The sequence below is a fragment of the Bos javanicus genome, chromosome 5 (assembly GCF_032452875.1).
Source record: "Bos javanicus breed banteng chromosome 5, ARS-OSU_banteng_1.0, whole genome shotgun sequence".
Classification (NCBI taxonomy): Eukaryota; Metazoa; Chordata; class Mammalia; order Artiodactyla; family Bovidae; genus Bos; species Bos javanicus.
Window position 1 is genome coordinate 101,159,416 of NC_083872.1, and position 26,267 is coordinate 101,185,682.

General features: G+C 37.6%; 1 protein-coding gene across 1 annotated transcript; it reads left to right on the plus strand.

Annotated features, from left to right (window-relative positions):
* Nucleotides 1-2,107: 2,107 nt before the first annotated feature.
* LOC133248157 (ovostatin homolog 2-like) lies at nt 2,108-24,769 on the plus strand. The gene is made up of 20 exons (XM_061417954.1): nt 2,108-2,264; nt 4,323-4,428; nt 4,876-5,104; nt 5,670-5,799; nt 7,866-7,984; nt 8,975-9,026; nt 11,092-11,175; nt 12,142-12,318; nt 13,080-13,161; nt 13,789-13,945; nt 14,624-14,698; nt 15,760-15,925; nt 17,028-17,239; nt 18,768-18,977; nt 19,678-19,802; nt 21,699-21,789; nt 22,153-22,221; nt 23,077-23,179; nt 24,120-24,196; nt 24,626-24,769. The coding sequence occupies exons 1-19, from the start codon at nt 2,123-2,125 to the stop codon at nt 24,170-24,172; spliced, it is 2,382 nt and encodes a 793-aa protein (XP_061273938.1). The 5' UTR covers nt 2,108-2,122; the 3' UTR covers nt 24,173-24,196; nt 24,626-24,769.
* The last annotated feature ends 1,498 nt before the right edge of the window (nt 24,770-26,267 follow it).

Here is a 26,267-nt window from a genome sequence, read left to right on the forward strand (position 1 = left end):
TTACATGTTTATTTACTTCATTTTACTTGATTTTAAATTTTTTATTTGTTTTTAGTAAATAAATTTTTAAATGGACTCTTTTTCCCTTAAACCATATCAAAATATAAAACTGAAAATAAATTAAAATGTATAAGGATTATAAAATAATTACGTGTTGATGTATTTTTAAATGAAGAATAAATGGTTATAGCACAAAAAGTTGCCAATTTTGCCACTACAAAAACAATATTTCAAATAATTAGAAACCATGATATTTTTCTTCCAGGTGTACAATATGCTCCCAAATACAGAACTGTATGGTTATTTCTATCGTGGTCTCAACCTTGATGATGGCAAGCTAGACCCTTGCATTCCTCAGAAAGATATGTTTTACAATGGCTTGTATTATATACCTGTAAGCAACCATGGGGATGGAGACATCTATGATATTGTCAAGGTAAGATCATTTTAGGCTTTAAAATTGCTGCATGAGGGGACTTCCCTGGTGGTCCAGTGGTTAAGACTTCACCTTTCAAAGCCAGGGGTGTGGGTTCAATCCCTGGTTGAAAAGCTAAGATCCCAAATGCCTTGAGGCCAATAAAACCCCAAAACATAAAGCAGAAGCAATATTGTAACAAAGTACATAAAGACTTTTAAAATAGTCCACATCAAAAAAATACTTTAAAAAAATTATTGCACATCAATTTTAATCTTAGTTTTCCTAATGCATATCTTGGAGAAGGAAATGACAACCCACTCCAGTATTCTTGCCTGGAAAATTCTGTGGACAGAGGAGCCTGGTGGGTTACAGGCCATGGGGTCACAAAAGAGTCAGACATGACCATGTATGTATGCACCGAATGCAAATCTATGTTTTATTATTTGTGCAGTAAAGAATCTGTCTGCAATGCAGGAGACCTGGGTTTGATCCTTGGGTTGGGAAGATCCCCTGGAGAAGGGAATGGCAACCCACTCCATTATTCTTGCCTGGAGAATGGACAGAAAAGTTTGGTGGGCTACAGTCCGGTGGGGGGGGGTCCCAAAAAGTCAGACATGACCAAGTGACTAACACCTCCTTTTCTTTGAGACTGAGGTCAGTAATGTGCTTTACATCACTCAGAAATTGTCTTATAAAGAAGATATTCATTTTTGTTGATTTTTTTTCTCTGTGGAAAAAAAATTATGGGGTGGCTGAAATGATGATGTTGATGTTAAAGTTAAAACTTGATGTTAGAAGCAATGAGACAATCTTCAAGGTATTGTAATAAATTTTATGCAGAAATCATCAACTCAGGAGGCTAACATAGAGCCTCAGCTCCATTTATACAAAGGCTATCACTGGAATATTCTGAGGCTTCCTAAAAGGGTATTTTTTTAAAAGATTTTTTTTTAATGTGGACCTTTTTTTTTAGTCTTTATGGAATTTGTTACAATACCGCTTCTGTTTTATGTTTTGGTTTTTCGGCCACAAGGTATATGGGATCTTAGCTCTTCAACCAGGGATCAAACTGACACCCCCTGCACTGGAAGGCAAAGTCTTAACCACTGGATCACTGGGGAATTCCCTAAAGGAATCGTTATGATTGAAGTCTGCTGGGGCTGCTGCTAAGTCGCTTCAGTCGTGTCCAATTCTGTGCGACCCCATAGACGGCAGGCCACCAGACTCCTCTATCCCTGGGATTCTCCAGGCAAAAATACTAGCATGGGTTGCCACCACAGCTATAGAAAGAAAGGGGAATAGAATCAGACATTTTCTTTCAAGTCCCAGAGCTCCAATTTACTGGCTGTGTCTCATACACATATGTTCATGTGTGTGTGTGATGTTAATTAAGGCAACGATAACATCTCATAAATATTTGTCCCTTAAAATCAAATGGAGAATAATGTAAAACCCTTAGCAAAATCGCAGAACACAAGTGCTGAATAATCATAATGATTATCATGTTTCCTCCAATTTTAGAGACTTCACATATCAAAGACAGGTGACTTGACTTGTAATATACCAGACCCTTGCTTGCTAGCAAAGAAAACATGTATATTTATCATATATTTTTTTAATTATAATACAGTTGATGACTTTTTTTAAGGTCTTGTATAAAGAGACTGCTCAACTTTTCCTTTGCTATTTATTTCTTTGAAGGATATGGGTCTGAAAGTCTTCACCAATCTCCATTACCGGAAACCAGAAGTATGTTCAACAGAGACAAGCATGCCATACCGTGGGCCGCTCTATCTAGAATCGGGAGGATATGCACCCATGTACAGTGCCCCATTGAAAATTGCATGTAGGTAACCTGGATTTGGGGGGGCGGGGGGGTTGGTTAAAAGGATTCATGGAATTGGTTGTATTTTGTATGACTATCCAAAACTGAGATTTTTACATGTGCAATATGTCATGTGTTTGTCTACGACTATACATCCGACTTCCCTGGTGGCTCAGACGGTAAAGCGTCTGTCTACAATGCGGGAGACCTGGGTTTGATCCCTGGGTCAGGAAGATTCCCTGGAGAAGGAAATGGCAACCCACTCCAGTACTCTTGCCTGGAAAATCCCATGGATGGAGGAGCTTGGTGCAGGCTACTGTCCATGGGGTCGCAAAGAGTCGGGCACGACTGAGCGACTTCACTTCACATACATCCTGCAGCTGAATAAAGCAGAATAAGGTAAGTGGGAATGATATTAGCTAAAAGGAAGAATTCACTTCAGGTATGAGAGGAAGTTTATTTTTATGGTAGAACACAACAGCAGAAATGTACAGGAGGGCAATCATAATGATAGGAGGAGATGCCCTTATTATGTGTAGATCAGAATACATAGTTCAAGGCAGAGAGCATTCTGATTCTCAGATGACCAAACAGCAGGCATCAGAGAAATGTGTTCAAATACCCATCCATTTTTGGCTTCCCTGGTGATGCAGGGGGTACGTGTTCAATCCCTGATGGGGGAACTAAGATCCCATAAGCCATGTGGCATGGCCAAAAAATAGGAAAAAAGAATGCCAAATATAAAAAAGAATGTATATGTGTGTGTGTGTGTGTGTGTGTATAAAAGAGTCAGTTTATTGTATAGAAGAAAGTAACCCAGCATTGTTAATCAACTATACTTCAATTTAAAAACAGAAGTTTTTTTAATGCCAAATATAGCCCAGAGGCCAAGGAAACAAAAAAAATGTTCTTCAGAAATTAGCAATGTTACTGTTGGTGGGAATGTAAATTGATACAGCCACTATGGAAGACGGTATGGAGATTCCTTTAAAAACTAGGAATAAAACCACCATATGAAACAGCAATCCCAATCCTAGGCATATACTCTGAGGAAACCAAAATCGAAAAAGACACATGTATCCCATTGTTCATTGTAGCACTATTTACGATAGCTAGAACATGGAAGCAACCTAGATGTCCATCAATAGATAAATGGATAAAGAAGTTGTGGTACATATACAGAATGGAATATTACTAAGCCATAAAAAGAAACACATTTGAGTCGGTTCTGATGAGGTGGATGAACCTAGAAGCTATTATACAGAGTAAAGTGAGTCAGAAAGAGAAAGATAAATATCATATTCTAACACATATTTACAGAATCTAGAAAAATGGTACTGAAGAATTTGTTTACAGGGCAGCAGTGGAGAAGCAGACATGGAAAATAGACTTATGGACACAGGGAGAGGGAAGGAGAGGGTGAGATGGATGGAAAGAAGAACATGGAAACTTACATTACCGTATGTGAAATAAATAGCCAACGGGAATTTGCTGTATGGCTCAGGAAACTCAAACAGGGGCTCTGTATCAACCTAGAGGGGTGGGATGGGGAGAGGGAGGGGAGGGAGGTTCAAAAGGGAGGGGATATATGTATACCTATGGCTGATTCATGTTGAGATTTGACAGAAAACAGCAAAATTCCATAAAGCACGTATCCTTCAATAAATTAAAAAAAAAGAAATTAGCAATGTTAATGTCATTAGAAACTTTAGTCATTAGGATGATGGAATTGGCCAATACCAAATTGTTTCCTGGCAGACACCAGAATGTCAGACGAGAAACACCATTCAATAAATAGACATGACTTTCTCTAAATTTGACCCTGGAGGAAAAATGTTGGATGATGTGTGTGTGTGTGTGTGTGTGTGTGTGTGTGTTGCTCTTATTTTAATAACGGGACTGATTTGAGCATCAAAACACTGACATTTAGGCTGAGATGTACGTTTATTGACACTGAGACCCAGCAGCAACCCCTATATCATGTCCCACTAAGCATGTGCGGTCAGAGACATAGCTTATGGATGTGTCATTGGAACGTTTTTTATTCTCTCTCTTTAAAACATTTCTCTTTTCTTTTAGCTAGTGAAGTCACAAGGGAGAATTTTGACTCCATAGAACGGGTTATAATTGAAACAGTAAGAACAAACTTTCCAGAAACATGGATTTGGGACCTGGTCAGCATTGAGTAAGCTTTTAAGTTTTCTTTCCTATATATCTTTATTTCTATTTTCTTTTTGTCTTTATTTCCTAAACTTTATTTCTGAGTATATAAAGAAGAACCATGTCGGTAAAATACAAAACACCATTCACTTATATGTACTGACCACATATTTTATTTTACTTTTCCTCTAGTACTGTTTCTTGTCTGTTCATTTCATGCAGATAGATGCAAGCTGCATGAATTAGAAAAAATAATGTGTTTAGAGAAATGTGACCTTTTTAAGATTAAATTTTAGCTGGATTTAGAAATCCAGCTCTCAAAATACTGATCTAACACCCTGACAAAGATCTAATGATACTGATCTATGGCTCATTTTTAACCTTCAGTTAATACTTTTTTGTTTGCTCTGGATTAAATTTAGGTTCCTGGTTTAGACAAAGGATGCATTTTACCTATAATCTCTCTTTGTAGCTCCTCCGGTTCAGCAAATCTTTCATTCACCATCCCTGATACTATAACGCAATGGGAAGCAAGTGGCTTCTGTGTGAACGGTGAGGCTGGATTTGGCATTTCATCAATAGCTTCTCTGGAAGCCTCCCAACCTTTCTTTGTTGAAATAACCTCCCCCTCTTCAGTTGTTCGGAATGAACGGTCTGATCTGATTGTCAGTGTCTTCAGCTACCTGAATACCTGTGTAGAGGTAAATTATTCCCTTTGATCTGGAGTCAAAATCTAACAAGGCCAAGAGATTTCTTGAATGTTGCCATATTCTTTTTTTTTTCTCAAATACAAAATGGTACTATAGAGTCATAAGATTTTTCCTCAAACAAAAACAGTTGCTAGGGTTTCCCTGGCAGTCTAGTAGTTAAGGTTTTGCCTTCCAATGCAGGAGGTAAGGGTTCAATTCGTGGTCAGTGAGAGAAGATCCCACATGCTTCATAGCCAAAAAAAACAAAACATAAAACAGAAGCAATGTTGTAACAAATTCGATAAAAACTTTTAAAAAATGGTCCACATAAAAAAAAAATCTTTGAAAAGCAAACAAAAATTTGCTTTAATTCACAGCAGTGATTTAAATACTGCTATAAGAAAGTCATTTTATAGTAAGTGTTATGCCAGATTTATCTTCTTATGAGAGGAGTCATTTGTATCGTTTATTTTTGATGATATAAAACAAGTAAAGTAGAATTTTCTCAAGATTGGAGGAGGAATAGTGACAGCAAAATATTTAAAGTGCCGCTCTCACTTCATGACTGTTATTTTAGATTTTCACTCAACTAGAAGCATCTCAGGATTTTGAGGCAGATATCAGTACCCCTAGAGACAACAGCAGTGAGATTATCCAAGCTTCAGAGAAAAAGACATATGTCTGGACTGTTACTCCTAAGAAGCTGGGTAAGTAACTATGTGTCCATGCCAATCTCTCCTGAAAAACCAGTCTATTTTTATTGCCTAAGAGAAGGCAATGGCACCCCACTCCAGTACTCTTGCCTGGAAAATCCCATGGACGGAGGAGCCTGGTAGGCTGCAGTCCATGGGGTCGCTAAGAGTCCCATACGACTGAGCGACTTCACTTTCACTTTTCACTTTCATGCATTGGAGAAGGAAATGGCAAGCCACTCTAGTGTTCTTGCCTGGAGAATCCCAGGGAAGGCGGAGCCTGGTGGGCTGCCTTCTATGGGGCCGCACAGAGTCGGACATAGCTGAAGAGACTTAGCATCAGCAGCAGCAGCTGTTTCCCTTAAATCCTCTATACAGAGATAACTTTATCCCTCACATTTGAAATTTATGTTTTTAAAAATTCTCATTTTTTTAGGGTCTCAATTAAAATCCTATTTTCATAATCTAATTTCTGGTTTTGCTAATGCTTATGTGGAGCAAACCCATCCTCCATTTGTTTAAAAGCAGAATGTGATTGAAATACAATGCAAAGGCTAATTTGCATTACCCATCAAGTCCATGTATCATAACCCAAGTGAAAACCATATTTTCATTAATGCTGCTCAGTTTCTTCCCTTCTCATTTGCTTCTTCACTTGCCATCAGGAACTCATGTTACCTAGACAAAAATTGCTCCTCAATCTCAATGATTGCCAGGATTTGTAAATCTACTAGATGTGTTATGAGACAACCAAAACACTGAACACTCAGATGGGAATTAAACACAGAGAAGATTAGAGTCTCAATGCATAGATTATCTGCAATATATAAAACTAAATTTGACAATATCTTGTTAAAAATACAAGGGAAGGGAAAAGTTAAAAAGAATCTAGTAAACAAGAAGTATAGATGTAGTAGACACATTCTCATCATTATCACTAATATCAAAAAGTAAAATTTCCTTTATTTCATATCCTATATTTATTATATTCCTTTAGCAATACAGAGTAATTTATGAGATCACTTTAATTCACCTGACATTGGTCTGCATAAGACTAGTTTTCCTATTAGATTTTAAGTTTCTCAATTTCTGTAGCTATACAAGGTTTTCAAAAATCTTCCGCTGGCAATTGAGATAGAATACTGTACTGACTTGTATGGTTTTATGGCTTTAAGAGGAGGACACAGTTCTAAGAGTGGAGTGTCAAAAATCTATGTTAAAAAAGAAACAAAACACACTAACAAAAAATAAAGAACAGTGTATTGGTTGTGCATAGGTATATAATGGCAACCCACTCCAGTACTCTCACCTGGAAAATCCCATAGACAGAGGAGCGTGGTAGGCTACAGTCCATGGGATCGCAAAGAGTTGGACACAACTGAGTGACTTCACAATAGGCATACAGATAATATGAAACTAAAAGTATTATATTTTTTATTTCTCTAATTTTCACAAGAAAATTGGAGATCCATTTTAATTATGACCTATGATATCACTTCCCAGTGACCTCCCAGATGGCTTCCCAGATAGGGCTTCCTTGGTGGTGCTAGTGATAACGAATCCACTTGCCAATGCAGGAGACATAAGAGAGGTAAGTTCTATCCCTGGGTCAGGAATATCTCTGAAGAAGGAAATGGCAATCCATTCCAGTATTCTTGCCTGGAAAATTCCATGGACAAAGGAGCCTGGTGGGCTACACAGTCCATGGCAGGTGCGAAGAGGTGGACACGACTGAACTGACTTAGCATGCACGCACGTATGGTGTAAGGAAAGGAAAGTGAAGTCACTCACTTTTGTGGAAAAAAATAGAATATTCTGCAAAGCCAACATTTTCCACATTTTCTTAAGCTCTAGTTAGGGAAGTGAATCAATTACTTCATGTAAGGAATCTTGAAAGAGATAGAAAAGGACATCATATTATCTCCAGGCAGGAGAAAGAATGAGTTATTTTGGTCCAAGCATAAATATGATGGTAAGATTCGGTTTGTCTGATTCAAGAAGTGATTTATAGACTTTTAATCATGTCCTTTCACAGAAGGGGCCAGTGGTCAATGTAATTTATATTTGGGAATGTTTTTCAGGTAAAGTGAATATCACTGTAGTTGCTGAGTCCAAGCAAAGTAGTGCTTGCCCAAATGAAGCACCTGAGAGGCAGAACCTGAACTGGAAAGATACTGTGATCAAAAGTCTGTTGGTACAGGTAAGCACATGCAAAACTATCAAGCCCTTCCACGTACAAAATAGAGAGTATCATGGGCTTCCCAGGTGGTGCTAACGGGAAAGAACCCACTGCCAATGCAGGAGACGTAAGAGACTCATGTTCCATCCCTGGGTTGAGAAGATCTCCTGGAGGAGGAAATGGCAACCCACTCCAGGGTTCTTGCCTGAAGAATCCCAATGACAGAGGAGCCTGGCGGGCTACCCTACAGTCCATAGGGTCACAAGAGATGGACACGAGAAGTGACTTAGCATGCATGCAATAGGTTAAATAATAAAGGACATTCTCTGTAAAGAGACTTAATTGACCGTAATTGCTGTTGACAAACAGTTGGACATGACTGAGCAACTAACACTTTCACTCTCACTATTGACACAAGATATGCCATTTTAAATAAATTAAAATGGCAATAAAATTCATCCATTCTTTAATCAACACTTAACCCAGGATAGAAAAGTGTAACTCGTGAAACAGGCTTAGATTTTTTGTTTGCTCCTGACTCATGATGCTTGCTATACACCTGATCCTCTTCCCTCTCTTCCTTTAACTGACTCTCAAATCCAAGAGACAAATCTACATGCCTGTGCAGGCCTCATCATCCTCTAAAAGAATCACTGCTCGTCAATGGCATCCTCTCACCTCACCTTTTGGCATGTTCTTACTTTGCAAAACACTTTTGTTTGTCTACTGGAGAAGCTGGACAGTGCCAGGGAAACTGAGTTTGTTCCACTAAGACACTGAAGTTATCTCCATCCCTCAAAGAACTATGGGAACACAGAGCCAAAGTGGGTGTTGGTAACATACAGTGACTTGCAGATATAAACAGAAGGGGACAATGAATGGATCTTCTCCAGCGACAACCATGAGCCAGCCATGCCTATGTGAGCTGACATGTGGTTGCTTTTTCTGTGTGGAAAGATGACCCAGACCCCTGACTTTATGCTTCTTTCTGTTTACTTTACTCTTTGATAGCCTGAAGGTATTGAAAAAGAGATGACTCAAAGTTTCCTTATCTGTACACAAGGTAAGAGGATCTTTTCTTTTTTAACTTTTTTATCTTGTACTGGGGTATAGCCAATTAACTTATATGCAGAGTACATCATGAGAAAGGCTGGGCTGGAAGAAGCATAAGCTGGAATCAAGATTGCTGGGAGAAATATCAATAACCTCAGATATGCAGATGACACCACTCTTATGGCAAAAATGAAGAGGAACTAAGAAGCCTCTTGATGAAAGTGAAAGAAGAGAGTGAAAAAATTGGCTTAAAGCTCAACATTCAGAAAACAAAGATCTTGGCATCTGGTCCCATCACTTCATGGGACATAGATGGGGAAACAGTGGAAACAGTGTCAGACTTTATTTTGGGGGGCTCTAAAATCACTGCAGATGGTGATTGCAGCCATGAAATTAAAAGACGCTTACTCCTTGGAAGGAAAGTTATGACCAACCTAGATAGCATATTCAAAAGCAGAGATATTACTTTGCCAACAAAGGTCCGTCTAGTCAAGGCTATGGTTTTTCCAGTGGTCCTGTATGGATGTGAGAGATGGACTGTGAAGAAAGCTGAGTGCCAAAGAATTGATGCTTTTGAACTGTGGTGTTGGAGAAGACTCTTGAGAGTCCCTTGGACTGCAAGGAGATCCAACCAGTCCATCCTAAAGGAGATCAGTCCTGGGTGTTCATTGGAAGGACTGATGCTGAGGCTGAAACTCCAATACTTTGGCCACCTCATGTGAAGAGTTGACTCATTGGAAAAGACTCTGATGCTGGGAGGGATTGGGGGCAGGAGGAGAAGGGGATGACAGAGGATGAGATGGCTGAATCTCATCACCAACTTGATTCACATGAGTTTGGGTGAACTCTGGGAGTTGGTGATGGACAGGGAGGCCTGGCATGCTGCGATTCATGGGGTTGCAAAGAGTCGGACACGACTGAGCAACTGAACTGAACTAATAGCAAATTAACAACATTGTGATAGTTTTGGGAGAACAGCGAAAAGACTCAGCCATACATATACATGTATCCATTCTCCCCCAAATTCCCATCATCCAGGCTGCCATGTAACATTGAGCAGATTCCCATGTGCTGTAGGATCTTCTACACGGTCAAAATAGTCCTAAAGGAAATTTATCCACAGGTCTATTTATTTCCTCTTCTTCTACTTTATTGCTATACTGAGGACTTCGGTGACTTTATTCTGAGTATCCAATGGAGGATTATTTCATTTCAGTCCCAGTCTTCATTGTATAGTTTTAGTAAATATAAAAGACATTTATGAGGTTATTTTTTGTTGTCCATCTATGACATCGATCTGTCTCAGCCTACTTCTTCCATCTTGTGAACTTTTTGGGGGGTGGGGTGGGTGGAGCTCATTTTGCATGTGAAAGTGGCACGATTTTGGGCAGAGGAAAGTCAAGATTATGCCCAAACAGCACATAATGTAAGCAGTCCATAATGTAACATTTGCTTCTGTACTCCTGGGATGAAACAGCCATAGAAAATCACTGACCTTCAATAGCCAGTTTTATGGGCCTCATGAGTATTGCTTTATGTGGTTGATGATGATCTGATTTTTTTTTAATTTCTTATTAACATAATTTTTTTTTTTTTTTGCCACACTGCACATCTTACAGGATCTTAGTCCCTAGACAGGGATCAAATCAGGTCTTAGCAGTAAAAGCACTGAGTCCTAACCACTGGACTGCCAGAGGATTTCCTGATGATTTGATTTTAATGCCAAGTAAGAGTCCCCAAGTTTTACCTTTTGTGTGTAATGTTCCATATGTCATAATCAGTAGTTTTTACTTTTTTTTTCATACATAAGTAGTTCAGGCACTAAACTGATAGATAATAGAGGCCATCTCTAACTTGCAGATTTATATGCCATTTTCTAAATGTATTGTTATTCTAAACTAGATAAAAACCTCAAGTTTTTATCTCAAACCTCAAAAAACTTCAAACAAGCAACTTATAAAATAAATACAAATAATGGAATATATTTTCTGATATGTTTGTCCCACAAACCTGCTACTATTGTTTATGAAAGAAAGCCAAACATTATTTGTTTTATTGATATTTTTCCTTTCCAGGCACCAAAGTCTCCAGGCAGGTAGATTTGAATTTGACAAATAATGTTGTAGAAGGATCAACCAGGGCCTTTTTCACTGTTATGGGTAAGTTGGTTAAATTTTTTGTTTCACAGTGATTTGAAAATCTTAGTTGAGGTGGTAAAAAAAAAAAAAAACTTCAAAGGATGGAGATACTTTTCTTACAGTATCAGTTGGAGGGAATTATTGTTGAGGATGATCTCCTATGTTTCTGCATGGGATCTGAAGGACTTACAGCACCATTTTTAAATCCATGCCCCTGTGCAATGAACTGAGAGGGTATAGACAACCATGGGTAAAATAGATAGCTAGTGGGAACCTGCTGTACAGCACAGAGTGTTCGGCTCAGTACTCTGTGATGACCTAGAAAGGTCAGATGGGGGAGTGGGTAGGAGGGAGGCTCAAGAGGGAGGGGATATATGTATACATGTATTAAGAGCTGATTCATGTAACACAACATTGTAAAGCAGTTATACTTCAATTTAAAAAAAAATTTTTTTAATCTATGTCCCTAGAAGATATTTTTTCTGCTGAATGATAATTGGTGTTTAGAAAACAAAGAGTCCTATTGTAGCCTGTCCATCTGAAATATTAAATATACCTTTGGAGATCAGAATACACTTTGTTAGAAATGCTGGAAATTTCCTCAGTAAAGGAGAAAACTGTTCCAGAGAAGTCAGCTTTCTTTGTCTATTATTAACATCTACATTTTGGGGAAAGAAATGGATTACATTATATAATTCACAGGGTCAGCTTCTCAAAAAAACAAACCAGCAAGCAATCAAGTGAACAAACACACTTTCTTAAATTCCTTCTCTCTGTGGTAATAGGAGATTTTCCAAAACATTTTTCATACCAGAAACCTCTTTCACTTCACCCTCTTTAGAATTACTTCATGAAAACATTCCTTGTTTCCACCTTTTAGACCTATTTTAAAATGTTCTTTCCTTCCACTATGCCTCTTTCACCTATTGTCATTAATGCTGAGATGCCAAGTTTAACGAGCAGTAACATTGTTTGTCCTGTTTTTAGGGGATATTCTAGGACTTGCAATACAGAATCTGGAGAATCTTTTCCAAATGCCCTATGGAGGTGGAGAACAGAATATTGCCCTGCTAGCATCTAATACCTACATCCTAGACTATCTGAAATCTACTAAACAACTAACAGAGGAAGTTAAATCTAAAGCTTTATTCTTCTTATTTAATGGTGAGAAGATTGAAGTAATTTCTGCCTATAATAGATTAAATAAATCATTACTAATATAAAGATGTCATAAAGTTGCTATTATGAGGTAGTCTCATGGGGAAAAAGTATATCTGAAGAACTGAGTCACTCTGAGTCCTAGCTCTATTTTGGGGTTTTTGTTTGTTTGGGGGCTTTTTTGGAATTCAATATCTCTATGGTCATTTGGCTTCACAATTCAGACCGGTACTGTTTCGCATTATGAGCTCAGGGTTTTTTTAATGCCTAATATCTTGCCAAGCTACTTTGTTAGTGGGTTTTGTTATTGTTATTAATGGTAGCTATAAACAGTTCATTTATCAACTTCTGTATTTGTTTGCTCAATTGCATTCCATTGAGATGAAGTGATTCGTTTTGCATTTAGAAAGATCTTGTAAATGTGATATCAAAGAAAAGTTCAGGAGTATAATTTATTTTATTCTTTTTTTCAGAAAAATAACACTGAAATGAAATAACCCCAAGGAAAAAAACTAAACAATTAGTAATATCAGACAACTATTGAGTTAGATATAGTCACATGGAATATCTTACTTGTAATTAAAACCCTATAAGGTAGAAGCTATCTTTTCTCCCTATGGATGGAGAACCTGAGTTTCAGAAATTAAAATTTAAATGATCATCTAGTCATTTATGTCCGTCTATTACCAAAACACGGGGCTGTTACTACACCATTATTTTTCTTCTAACTTTCTTAAAGAATAATTTCCTACCATGTTGTATTTTAGGTTATCAGAAGCAGTTGTCTTTCAAAAACTTGGATGGTTCCTATAGTGTGTTTTGGCAGAGGAATCAGGAAGGAAGCATACGGTAAGAGATGAAATTTTTATTTTAAATAATACAAGAATGATCTGAAGAGGACGTGTGAGGGGCTGAGGGGAACTGTGTTTGGTGGGGATTTGAAAGCAACACTTTTGTGTTTCAAAGTGAATTCCTAGAGGTGAATCAGTTAAAACTAAAATATTTGATTATTCCAACTTTAAAGCAACAATGTACTGAAAGTCTCATAATAGATTGCTTAGATGTCTGGTCATTTAATGACACCCCCACCAATATTTCCAGTCTGTGGTAAATGGCACATCTTAGTCTGCCTCTCTCGGCCCCATGTAGACTGAGGAAAGTAAAACTAAAAGGCTCCAAAGCACCTAATTACACCCATTCCATTCTTTCTTCATGTATGGACAATCTGATGGATTCTATAGAAATTTGTGCATAAACGTGCTGGAAATTACATGCTCTTACTTTCACATATTGCTGTTCATAACAGTTTACTGGTCCAAAGGAAAGAACTGCTGTCAATCAAGACTTGTTACAGTCGCTCTCAGCCAGATCAGATCCACCCATGACCCAAAGCAGTCAGTGATGACGGACCTGATGGGAAGCTGACACCATTTCTTTCTTATCTAATTTCTGTCTAACTGACAATTGGCTTTACAGGCTCAGTGCTCTTACTTTTAAGACATTTGCGGGAATGAAGAAATATGTCTTCATTGATGAACTGGTTCAAAGGGAGACCTTGATCTGGCTTGCAAGCAAACAGAAAATAGATGGTTGCTTTAAAAGTGATGGCAAGCTTTTCAGCAATGCCTGGGAGGTGAGTGATTCACACAAGTAAGCTTTTCTTTCTCCTTTGCATTACCTGCCTTATCCAGCTCTTGGGACCATGAGTACACTCATGAATATTATTCCTTCTGCTGCCTTGATAGGCTTGTGGTATGTAAATCAAAGCCATTATTACTGCTGCCTGCATGTTACCCTCAGCCTACACTGAATTCCTCTTGAATCTATTATTTGTCTTACTGTTCTCAGTCCTTTCTTAGAACCAGTCTCCTTGAGTAGATAAACTGAAAATAGGAGAGAGGGGACTGAAAAATAACCTAGAGAGGAAACAGTTTATAAATTTGAAGCAAACATTATTTATTTCTATTTATGGATGGTAAGCCAGTTCAGGAAGAGGATCTCATAATTTATATTGTTTAAATGGAGCACTGATCCAATACCTCCTTAAATCAAAGCATGAGGACCTCACTTGCCTCAGGTCAAAATGCAAATAGAATGAAGTCTGTCCTTGATAGACCTGTTCTTTCCCTTTTCCTGTCCATATTTAGATATATCACTTGGTATTCTCCATATGCTGCAGCGTGGCCAAAAAAAAAAAAAAATTTAATGATATCTGTCCCAGTGTTTCTTTCCTATCTAGTTTCCCTTCAGAAGCATAGCCGTTCTTTGGTGCTCTGCTGTCCTATATAACTCATGGTTCCTTTGTGTTTAGGTTGGAGATGAAGAGGACGTTGTACTCACTGCCTATATCGTTGCTGCATTCCTTGAAGCTGGACTCAATTTCACTGTATGGGTCCCACTGTCTTTTAGTATCAGTCAGCTGAATGCACATGAATTTGACTATCAATTCAGAGTGATTTAAAATTCCTGGACTGGGTGAAACATCAAAAGAATAATTAATTCACCACCACTCTTTAAATTAACACTCCCAAAATTTTTTATTCATGCATGCTAAGTTGCTTCAGTCATGTCCAACTCTTCGAGACCCTATAGACTGTAGCCTGCCAGGCTCTTCTGTCCATGGGATTTTCCAGGTGAAAATACTGGAGTGGGTTGCTATTTCCTCCACCAGGGGATTTTCCAGACCCAGGGATTAAACTCACATCTCTTAGGTCTCCTGCATTGGCAGACAGGTTCTTTACCACTAGCATGACCTTTTTGATTCATAGAAACCGTTGATGAACACTATTGAGTTTTTCCCTAGAGAAGATATACATATGCACACTTATACAAGTGTTTCATACCATTTCAGTATCCATATATCTCCTGAAGTTCAGCTATTAATTTCAGATTAAGAACTCTTATTCCAAGTATAACTATAACCTGATATTCTATTTGTCTAACCAACTCAGTGTGTAAACATTTTCAGCTTAAGTGTGGTTCATCTTGGCTGCCTCTCAATCCAAAGTTCAGATTATCCAATTGCAAAATCTATTCTTGAAATAAGATCCTAGGAATTTTCAGGGTCATTGGTATACCTCAAAAACCATCTTTAGAAATACGAGCTCTTATTTTGGGCATTAGTGTAAAATATCTTAGCTCTAAAAATAAATATGTATACTTTGACACATAGAAAACATTTACATCATTAACTAAATTACAACCAGTCAGACAGAGATTGCCATTTTCATACTACTTAAATTTTTTCAAATACTGATAATCCATTAAAAATGAATTTTAATGATATTTATAAAATATAATTCACATGTACAGAAATGAACAGGTTTGCATGTAAAATATACTTCAAGGGTATATTATATACATTATAAAGAATGATTAGTTTAAACAGTCAAGCTTACAAGTAAGTATTCAAGCATCATCTTAAAATGAATTGTTCTTCTTGACTAGTTTCCCGCTCTACGAAATGGGCTCTTTTGCTTAGAAGAGGCCTTGGAAAATGGTGTCAGAAATGGCTACAACCTTGCAGTTCTAGCTTATGCTTTTGCATTGGCTGGAAAAGAGGAGAAAGTGGAATCCTTACTCCGGACCCTGGATCAATCTGCTACAAAATTAAGTAAGTATTATTATTCATTTTTGCTAATGGAGGGGCTTTCAGGCAAATAATCTGCCTGAAATGCAGGAGACCAGGGTTTGATCCCTGGGTGGGAAAGATCCCCTGGAGGAGGAAATGGCAACCCACTCCAGTTTTCTTGCCTGGAGAATCCCATGGACAGAGGAACCTCATGGGCTACAGTCCATGGCATCGCCAAGAGTCAGACACGACTGAGCAACTTTCACTTCAATTCACTTCACTTCTTTGTTAGTGGAGATGACCCTAAGAATAAACTGATGAAACTGAGCAATCACATAGGAACCCTCTCTTTTCTAGAATATTTCTATTTATCTTATGAAATTTCTGAGTGACTTTTTAAAAAAACAAAACATTATATATTTTCTAGTTTCCTCTTTTTCTTTTCTGCTCATTTCTTCTCAAGTGAGTGAAGTAAAGAAAATCAAGTGGAGTGACTGCAGATAATAAAAACTGCTTATGAAACTTTGGCCTTGAACTTAAGGTCAAAAACTTTGACCTTAGGAAGTTGCTATCTGAAGTTGCATTAGTTCGCTAGGGCTGCCATAATATTGGATTGGCCAAAAAGTTCATTTGAGTTTTTCCATAAAAACCTGAATGAACTTTTTGACCAGCCCAATAAAATACTCTATAGTGGGTGGTTTAAATGACAGAGATTTATTTTCCTCATGGTTCTAGAGCTGGAATTCCAAGATCAAAATGTCAGCGGGTATGATGTCTTCTGAGGCCATTGTGCTTAGTTTGTGGATGGCCATCTTCTCTAACCATCTTCACATGTCTTTTCCCATGTACACACGTTCCTGGTGCCCTCTTCATGAGTCCAAATTATCTCTTCTGATAAGGATACATGTGTTGTTGTTGTTGTTTAGTTGCTAAGTACTAAGACCCATCTAAATGGCTTCATTTTAACTTATTCACCCCTTTAAAAGCCCTATATCCAAATACAGTTCCATTCTGAGGTTCTAGGGAGTAGAGCCTTGAACATATGGATTTTGAGGGGCACAATGAACCCATAACAGAGGTCAAGGATGGCATTTGCATCTTTCTTTTCATAGGGATTGTGTGAAAATTCTTCTTTTCTTCCCAGATAATGTGATATATTGGGGAAAAGCGAAGAAACTCAAGACAGAGGCATCTCCACTCTTTATTCCTTGGGCACCTTCTGCTGAGATAGAGAAGACTTGCTATGTGCTGTTGGCTATCATTTCCCAGAAAAACCCTGACCTGACCTACGCTAGTAAGATTGTTCAGTGGCTTGCCCAACAGATGAATTCTCACGGAGGCTTCTCCTCCCCTCAGGTGATTGGTGTGGATCTACTAACATAACCACAATATGTTCAATGCAAAAGATGCCACTCTATAATAATGTAGATAATATATTATATAGATATATATAATAAAAATGCCAAAGGTAGGAAATACCTTCTGAGACAAGGAATATTTGCTATTATAAATCATCTTTATTGGGGTTTAGTTGCTTTGCAATGGATTGGTTTCTGCTGTGTAATGAAACAAATCAGCTATATGTATACATATAGCCCCTCCCTCTTAGACCTCCCGCCTACCCCCACCCCAGTCCACCCCTTTAAGTCATCACAGAGCACCGAGCTGATCTCCCTGTGCTCAGTTCAGTTCAGTCGCTTAGTCGTGTCCAACTCCTTGCAACCCCATGAATCACAGATGGCTGGATGGCATCACTGACTCGATGGACATGAGTTTGAGTAAACTCCCTGTGCTACTAGCTATCTATTTTACACATGGTAGTGTAATTATGCCAATCCAAATCTCCCAATTCATTCCACCACTTCTTCCTCCACCCCATGTCCACACATCCATTCTCCACATCTGTGTGTCTATTCCTGCCCTGCACATAGGTTGATCTGTACCATTTTTCGAGATACCACATGTATGCATTAATATACAATATTTGGGTTTTTTCTTTCTGATTTACTTCACTGTGTATGATAGTCTCTAGGTCCATCCACGTCTCTACAGGTGACCCAATATTTAGTCAACAAGCATTTATTGGGCAGTTCTTGTATACCAGGAACTCTACTAGGAATTTTCTGTGAATAAATGTGAATAAATGAATAAAATAAAATCCCCTCTCAGGGAATGTATGCCTGATTTATATCTCCATTTACACAGTAAAAATAGAACGAAAGTCTAGAAAGGATGGTTGTTATAAACACAAGAGCCCTGACAATAAGAATACTTTGGTCAAACCGTTACTTCACGTCAGCCAAGAAGTAATATTTCTCCCTACTTCTGTGGTCTATACATTGGAAAAAGCAAATGAATGAATAGCCAAAGAAATGGGTATCAAAAACAATGGCTTATGTCCTTCTTTAATAGGCAAAAAAATTTGTTGCAAAGAAATGCAAGTTTTATTCCCACAAGGAAAATCATTTCCTTCCTTCCTTTCTTTTTTTCAGTCTTAGTTTCTGAGTAAAACCATATGTTAGTGAATCTCCCAACATCCTTTCTGGATTCTGACTTCCCATCTTTGAAGACAGTTGAACATAAACATTATCTATGGCAACCAAATTACATAACACCTTAATTTTTAGAAAAGATTGAGCACTATTTCACATGGATATTATAAAATTATTGAGAAGACTTTTAGATCTAATTAAGAACTGCTGAAGAAAGTGACAACAATTAGCACAAGCAAATCTGTTTTTCCTGTTGTTTAGAATACTGTTTCTTGGTGTTCTGTTGACATGTCAGAAATATTTCTATGGGTTGATTTAAAGTTCATGGCCACATGATGACTAATATTGCATCATAACAGAGCTTGGAATGCTGCTTGTACTGTTCTGTGCAGGATACGCCCGTCTGCCTTCTTGCCATAACCCGCTACATGAATTTAATCTTCTCTGATGATCAAGTCACTGTCAGCTTAAGCAGTGAAGAATTCAACAAGATTTTCCAGGTTAATGGTGATAATCACTTACTGGTTCAACGTTCAGAACTAACAAAAGCAGGTGGACAATACACAGTAGATGTGGAAGGACGAGGTTGTGCATTTATCCAGGTAATGGAATTCTGTGAGGAAGATGAGTGTTTGCCAGTAAAAAACACAGACTATCTTTTCAGTTATGTATGAAGTACTATTTTACTCTTGCATATTTTCATGACTACACTTTCCTTCATTGATATTTTCCACTCAACAGCTGAAAACTAAAGTTATTTTGTAAAAAGCTACCTATTCTTAAACATAACTGGATAACTGAGAAGTTTCTTGAGGAATGTCAGCGTTTGAGGGTGTTCTAATATTTTAATTAGATTACATTGTTAAAGATTCTTGTGTCTTCTGACAATCAAATGATTAGATGTAGCCTTATTCCCTGATAATGAAGTTATAAAATAAAGTGCATTAATAATGGAAATGAGGGCTTCCCTGGTGGTTCAGTGGTAAAGAATCCATCTGGATAGACAGGGGTTCAATCCCTGGTTCAGGAAGATCCCCTGGAGAAGGAAATGGCAATCAACTCCAGTATTCTTGCCTAGGAAATCCCATGGACAAAGGAGCTCAGTGAGCTATAGTCCATGGGGTTGCAAAGAGTCAGACACAACTTAGCGACTAAATAACAACAGCAATAATGGAAATAAGAAAAAACAATAAGTGCTTCAATTTTTACTACAGGATAGATAGATGCATTTTTTTTTTTTTTTTTACACTTTGCAAAGAGTTGGACACGACTGAGCAACTGATCTGATCTGATCCTTTCTAGGCTACCATGAAGTATAATGTGCTACTACCTAAAAAGGAATCTGGATTTTCCCTTTCCTTACAAATAGTAAAGAAAAACTCTTCGGATGTATTCCAGAGTAATTTTGACCTGACAGTAACCCTCAGGTAAGTGTCCCATTTTGATGTCAACTCTCAGGTTAGAGAGAAAGTGGTGCATCAGAAAAGAATTATTTTAAACACTAACAAAATATCAAAAGCACTAGTTTGAAAAGACACATGTACTCCAATGTTCATAGTAGCATTATTTACGATCACCAAGACATGAAAGCAACCTAAGTGTACATCAGCGAAAGAATGGATAAAGAAGCCCATAGATGGACTTGGAGGGCCTAATGAAGAGCTTCCTTGCTGGCTCAGACAGTAAAGAATCCGCCTGCAATGTGGGAGACCTGGGTTCAGTCCCTGGGTTGGGAAGATCCCCTGAAGGAGGGCATGGCAACCCACTCCAGTATTCTTGCCTAGAGAATCCCATGGACAAAGGAGCCTGGCGGGCATATCTGGGAGACTAAGCACAAAGTACATGCTAAGTGAAATAAGTCAGACAGAGAAGGACAAATACTGTACGATATCACTTACATATGGAATCTAAAAAATACAATGAACTACTGAATTTAACAAAAAAGAGGTGGACTTACAGAAATAAAGAACAAACTAATGATTACCAGTGGGGAGAAGGGGGAGGGGGAGTCTGAGGATGCAGGAGTGGGAGGTACAAACCATGGAGGGTGTAAGATAGACCCAAGGATGTATTGTACAGCCCTGGGGGATATAGCCAATATTTTGTAATAACTATAAATGGAAAGTAATCTTTAAATTGTATAAAAGATATTTATATATTATTGACAATAATCACATGTTGATGGTACTCTCTGTGCCCACATCAAATTTAGTACATTTTCAACTAAATCAAAGTTAGAGGTATGCAAATATAATCTGTACTGATTTGCAGTTGGAAAGCTTCTGCCACATTAATCCTTCAGCAGTGCTTCCACCTTTTTGTGTGTCAGTTTTGCACAACAGAGATACAGTTTTCTTTCTAAAGACAAGCATGGGTGTGTCAAAAAGAGAAAACCTGCTAACATTTATTTAATCATTAATATAACTGTATACAAAGCAAAATTTTAGATGTTTTTCAGTGTAGAAAAGCAAAGTAATTCTCTTGAATTAAAATATAATTTATAGGCACCGAAGAGTTTTAGTCTTGGTTAATGTGTGGAGAAACATTGAGTAAAATTAGTTTTGGGGTTTTTCTCAGGATTTCAAAATGAAAATCTGTTGAACACTAATGCTAATAATATAATACACAGCCCTCAACTTCATGTCCCAACAATCTTATCCCAAGTTGTGGATATAACCTAGAAGATCTCTTGGGGGCATGTCTGTTGTATGATTTTGCCAACATCCTGCTTTTTAGATACGAGTCTCTTCTAAGTGTTGCACAGAATCTAAAGCTGACATAAGTATGTGTGCTGTGCTCAGTCACTTCAGTCATATCCAACTCTTTGCACCCTCGTGGCCTGCAGTCCACAAGGCTCCTCCATCCTCGGGATTCTTCAGGCAAGAATACTGGAGTGGGTTGCCATGCCCTTCTCTAGGTGATCTTCCTGACCCAAGGATGGAATCTGTGTCCCTTGTTTCTCCAGCATTACAGGCATATTTTTACCCACTGAGCCACCATATGTGTAATATAAGTTTAAAAGTTAAGTCTATAAGTTCTGACTTTAAAGCCTCAAGTAAGTTTAAAAGCAGGATTTGGGGAGATTAGGTCCATTCATTCTTTACTCTAATTTATGTTGCTTTGAATCACCTCAGCCACGATCACTCTAATTGTGCTTGTTTCCAGATGTATGAGAGTGACTATCTTCAGATGTTTTTTCTCCAGCTTTTGCCTCTCCTCCAGGCTTAAAGCCAATTGGCATCAATGTACTCATATCCTTGCCATAAGGTTAAGTCACTCTTCTAAAATGATGTCTAAGTTAGTGTTTTGTTTTTAAATTTCAGATATACAGGAACTCACAGTAACTCCAACATGGTCCTTGTTGATGTAAAAATGCTATCAGGATTTACTCCAGTCATGTCATCCATTGAAGAGGTAAGTAAGAGAAGCCCAGTCTTTCAATCTCCAGAAAGCACTAGTGTGTTGATGAAACAGTTGGTTAGCAAAGCCAAGCTGTGTAATTCTTCACTTAAACAAACATTCACAGTTCACACTCATATTTTTGCTAAAACAGTGGTGGAATGGATTCTTGATTTATAGCAATTAGAAGTCATTATTTCCAATAGTTCGTAACCTATTTTTTAAATTTAGTTCTGACTTGTATTTATGAAAACATCATGGCACAAGGGAATGTTGCATAAAATAACTTCTTGATACTGATTAGAGAAAAAGCATGAAACATTCAATTCGGGAATGATGCTTTTTCATATTTATCCCTCCCTGCCAATTTCCTTAAAGCTTGAAAACAATGGCCAAGTAATGAAGAGTGAATTCAAGAATGACCATGTTCTTTTCTACCTGGAAAATGTAAGTTGACAATAATTTTTTTATCCACGGCTTTCTTTTTCTTCTGAGGGTAACTGAATGCTTCAAATTCTCCTAAATATACATGATAGGGTTTGTCAAAACTATGTGAGATGTTAAAGGTGATCAGTGTACTTCCACCCCACTAATTATCTTTTCCCTCTTAAATACTATGCTATTTCATACATACCTTGGCTAACTGGATGATTCTCAAGTTTAGAAGCATCATTTCCCCATTCTTTTATTCCTCACAGCATCTAACATAGTCTAGTCAAAGATGTACAATTCTTTTATAATTTGACTTGAACTCCAGCAGAGGCTGGGATGAGTTTCAGACTCATCCTTTCTGTGTATACATCATTAATATCCACACAAATGCCTACATTTTTGTAACGTTTTCAACTTTCTTGTACTTCAATATAATCGGTGAAACAACATTTTACACAATTTAATGTTACTTAACTCATTATTTTGGAGAAGGCAATGGCACCCCACTCCAGTACTCTTGCGTGGAAAATCCCAAGGAGCCTGGTGGGCTGCAGTCCATGGGGTCGCTATGGGTCAGACACGACTGAGAGACTTCACTTTCACTTTTCACTTTCCTGCATTGGAGAAGGAAATGGCAACCCACTCCAGTGTTCTTGCCTGGAATCCCAGGGACGGGGAGCCCGGTGGGCTGCCGTCTATGGGTCACACAGAGTCGGACACGACTGAAGTGACTTAGCAGCAACTCATTATTTTGCCATTATGTAAGATCATGACACCCTGGATTTATCATAAACTTCTGGAAATAATTTGCTCTGTGGTTTTATTTTTTGCAGGCCTGCTCTGGTGTATTTATAATCTGTATCTTTACAGGTTTCAGATACAGCAAAGAGTTTCACCTTCTCTGTTGAGGAAATCAACCATGTGGCAAACATTCAGCCAGCCCCAGTCATTGTCTACGATTATTATGAAAAAGGTAGGTGGGCAACAACCATGCTTTAAAACTACTGGAAGTTATATCTGTATCTAGGATTCCCTGAACTACTTAATTTTCGAAAATCATCCTTGGTCTTCAATATCTGGGTTTACTTTACATATTGTTTTTTTTATTCCATTTTATATATATATATATATATATATATATATATATATATATATAAACTTCTTACTGGGCCTTTTTCTATTTGCCAGAATTTTTCAACACCTAGAATCCTTTTGATATAATGAAAAGGCACTCCCTTAATTTGAAATACAAACCAGCTAAGCTTCCAGGTCTTGTTGCTGTTATTTTTGTTGTTAATGGCCGAGACTAACCATTCCATGCTACATCTATGGACTTTAATTTGAGAGGAAGAGTGAGAAATATTCTGAAATATTATAGGCAAATCTTGATAGATTAGGTTTCAAAGCAGTTACTAAGAGGCTGTTCAGAAGATTTTAAAAAAGTTCCCTGGAAGGTTAGTGCTATTAATTTCTTGTTGAATGTCATGAAAAGTTTGTCAACAAGTCTTTGGGGATTTTGGGTGGGGTTTTTTGTCATTCTTTTGTTTTTTTGGCTGTGCTGGGTCTTCGTGGCAGGACGCAAACTCAATAACCCTATAGCATGTGGGATCCTGGTTCCCCCACAAGCGATCAATCTTGCGTCCTCTGCATTTGAAGGTAGATTCTTAACCACTGGATCACAGGGAAACCCCTGTAAAGCAGTCTTTGAATTCTGACTCTGTCATTTACTAATTGAATGTACTTTGTCAAGTACCTTAAACTTCAATACAACGTTCCTGGATTTAGAAAATAGAAGGAATTGACTTTCTTGCAGAATTACTGGAAGGGTTAGACCTAGTATAATTATATCTGACATCATCTGGTTATAGAAAGTTGGAGACGTAATAAGGATGAACTTTCTTTTTATTTTCCAGATGAATATGCCCATGCTTCTTACAATATCAACAGTGTTCCTGTTTCTCAGTGAGACAAAACAAAATACACAAAAAAGGTAAGGAAATCATATGCATCATGAGTTATTAAAAACATCTGGTGAGAAAATGAAAACCTAAGAAGATAAAACAATAAATGAAGCAAAGAGAAGTCTCTGGTGCTTCACACGGTCTGTACAATTATGCACATTAGGTAAGTACTCTGATAGGACAGCATTAAGATTTTTACTAATGTCTTTAAAATAACTTTAAAGAATTTGAAACTATATGTGTGCTTTTCATAAATGTTTCATTTTTAAAAACTCTCATGTTTGTTTTATGAATTTCTATGTTATTAATATGTATGTACATATTTTATACACATCATGTGTATGCTAATGTGTATTTGTGGATGTCTGTAAATATGTATTTGTTTATCCACCTCTATGTATGTATTTATATGTACATACACACATTTATTTATTGTTTGAACTGTTTTTAAATCCCAGGTAGAAAACAATTTACTTTAAATGAACTCATTCTCCTGTCTCAAACCTGGAAGAAATCCATGAACCACCTCACATTCTGAATAGAGTTCACTCTGCTATGAGTTCTTATCAGAGTTCGTTTCAATAAATGCTGTGATTTTTGCATTCGAGTCTCTGATTTTCTTTTTTTCATTACATCATTCATAATTTTCATCCTAAAAAACTCAAGGTTTTGTTTGATACCAATGCTAACAATTTTGCTTTACTGTTGTCAATTCTGAATTCAAGTTTTTAGACAGAATTCAGAGTACTAAATATGAAATCTTCCAGCATCCAGGGAAAGCGAGAGCCCAGATTCCCGGAGGGGCAGAGGAGGAGACCACATTTAAGAGGACTTCACGTGAGCTTGATGATATAAAAAGAAACACAGGAGATATAAAACACTCTTCCCAATAAAATAACAAAGCATGTGTGGAGGGCAGAGTATACTTAGTCACAAATTAACTGATAGATTTATTGAATTCACACACATGATCGAGAGGGTAATCCAAGGACAGTTTATTTCTCTAAAAATTATTTTATTGGTCTGAGCTTATCACTTACGCCTGAAAAGGAATACTCATTGTCTACCCTTTACCTAACACCATGGTTGAAGCAATGAATTAATATTGAGAAGATGGAGGCAGGGCAAAATTGGAGGCAAGAGGGGTGGAAATTAATTCATTTCTCTACCGATTTCGATGCAGGCCTTGACTCTGCTGAGACTCTGTTACAGACAGGAAGAAGCTAGAGATAAATTCTCCAGCTGTGGAGTTCAAAATATTGGAAACAAAGTGTCCCAGGGTCTATCAGTATTAAATTAATAATAGAGTGACAGTAAAAGATGGCTAGGCTTATTTATTTTATACTGTCTCTGCCCAATGTACCCCCAAAATAGTACCTAAGCTAGAACTGGGCCCGTAATAAATGTTTATTTATTGAATCATCCTAGATAAATTGCTTATGTCAGCCCATGTGAAGGACTACAAAAGCTTATTTCACTGTGTTAAGAATTCCTTTATAACTAGTTTACCAAAACATCGTATGTCACATACGTAGATAATATGCTTAAAATTCTCCAAGCCAGGCTTCAGCAATATGTGAACCGTGAACTTCCTGATGTTCAAGCTGGTTTTAGAAAAGGCAGAGGAACTAGAGATCAAATTGCCAACATCCGCTGGATCATGGAAAAAGCAACAGAGTTCCAGAAAAATATCTATTTCTGCTTTATTGACTACGCCAAAGCCTTTGACTGTGTGGATCACAATAAACTGTGGAAAATTCTGCAAGAATTTTCTGTGGAAAATTCTGTGGAAATCTGTGGAATACCAGACCACCTGACCTGCCTCTTGAGAAACCCATATGCAGGTCAGGAAGCAACAGTTAGAACTGGACATGGAACAATAGACTGGTTCCAAATATGAAAAGGAGTATGTCAAGGCTGTATATTGTCACCCTGTTTATTTAACTTCTATGCAGAGTACATCATGAGAAACGCTGGGCTGGAAGAAACACAAGCTGGAATCAAGATTCCTGAGAAAAATATCAATAACCTCAGATATGCAGATGACACAACCCTTATGGCAGAAAGTGAAGAGGAACTCAAAAGCCTCTTGATGAAAGT

What these genes read in the sequence shown, in the direction of transcription:
- LOC133248157 (XM_061417954.1), top strand. Translation starts at nt 2,123, where the DNA reads ATGGGTCTGAAAGTCTTCACCAATCTCCATTACCGGAAACCAGAAGTA. An exon ending in TGGGACCTGGTCAGCATTGA is followed by an intron (nt 4,429 to 4,875) that starts GTAAGCTTTTAA and finishes CTCTCTTTGTAG; the next exon opens with CTCCTCCGGTTCAGCAAATC. An exon ending in TTTATTCTTCTTATTTAATG is followed by an intron (nt 12,319 to 13,079) that starts GTGAGAAGATTG and finishes GTTGTATTTTAG; the next exon opens with GTTATCAGAAGCAGTTGTCT.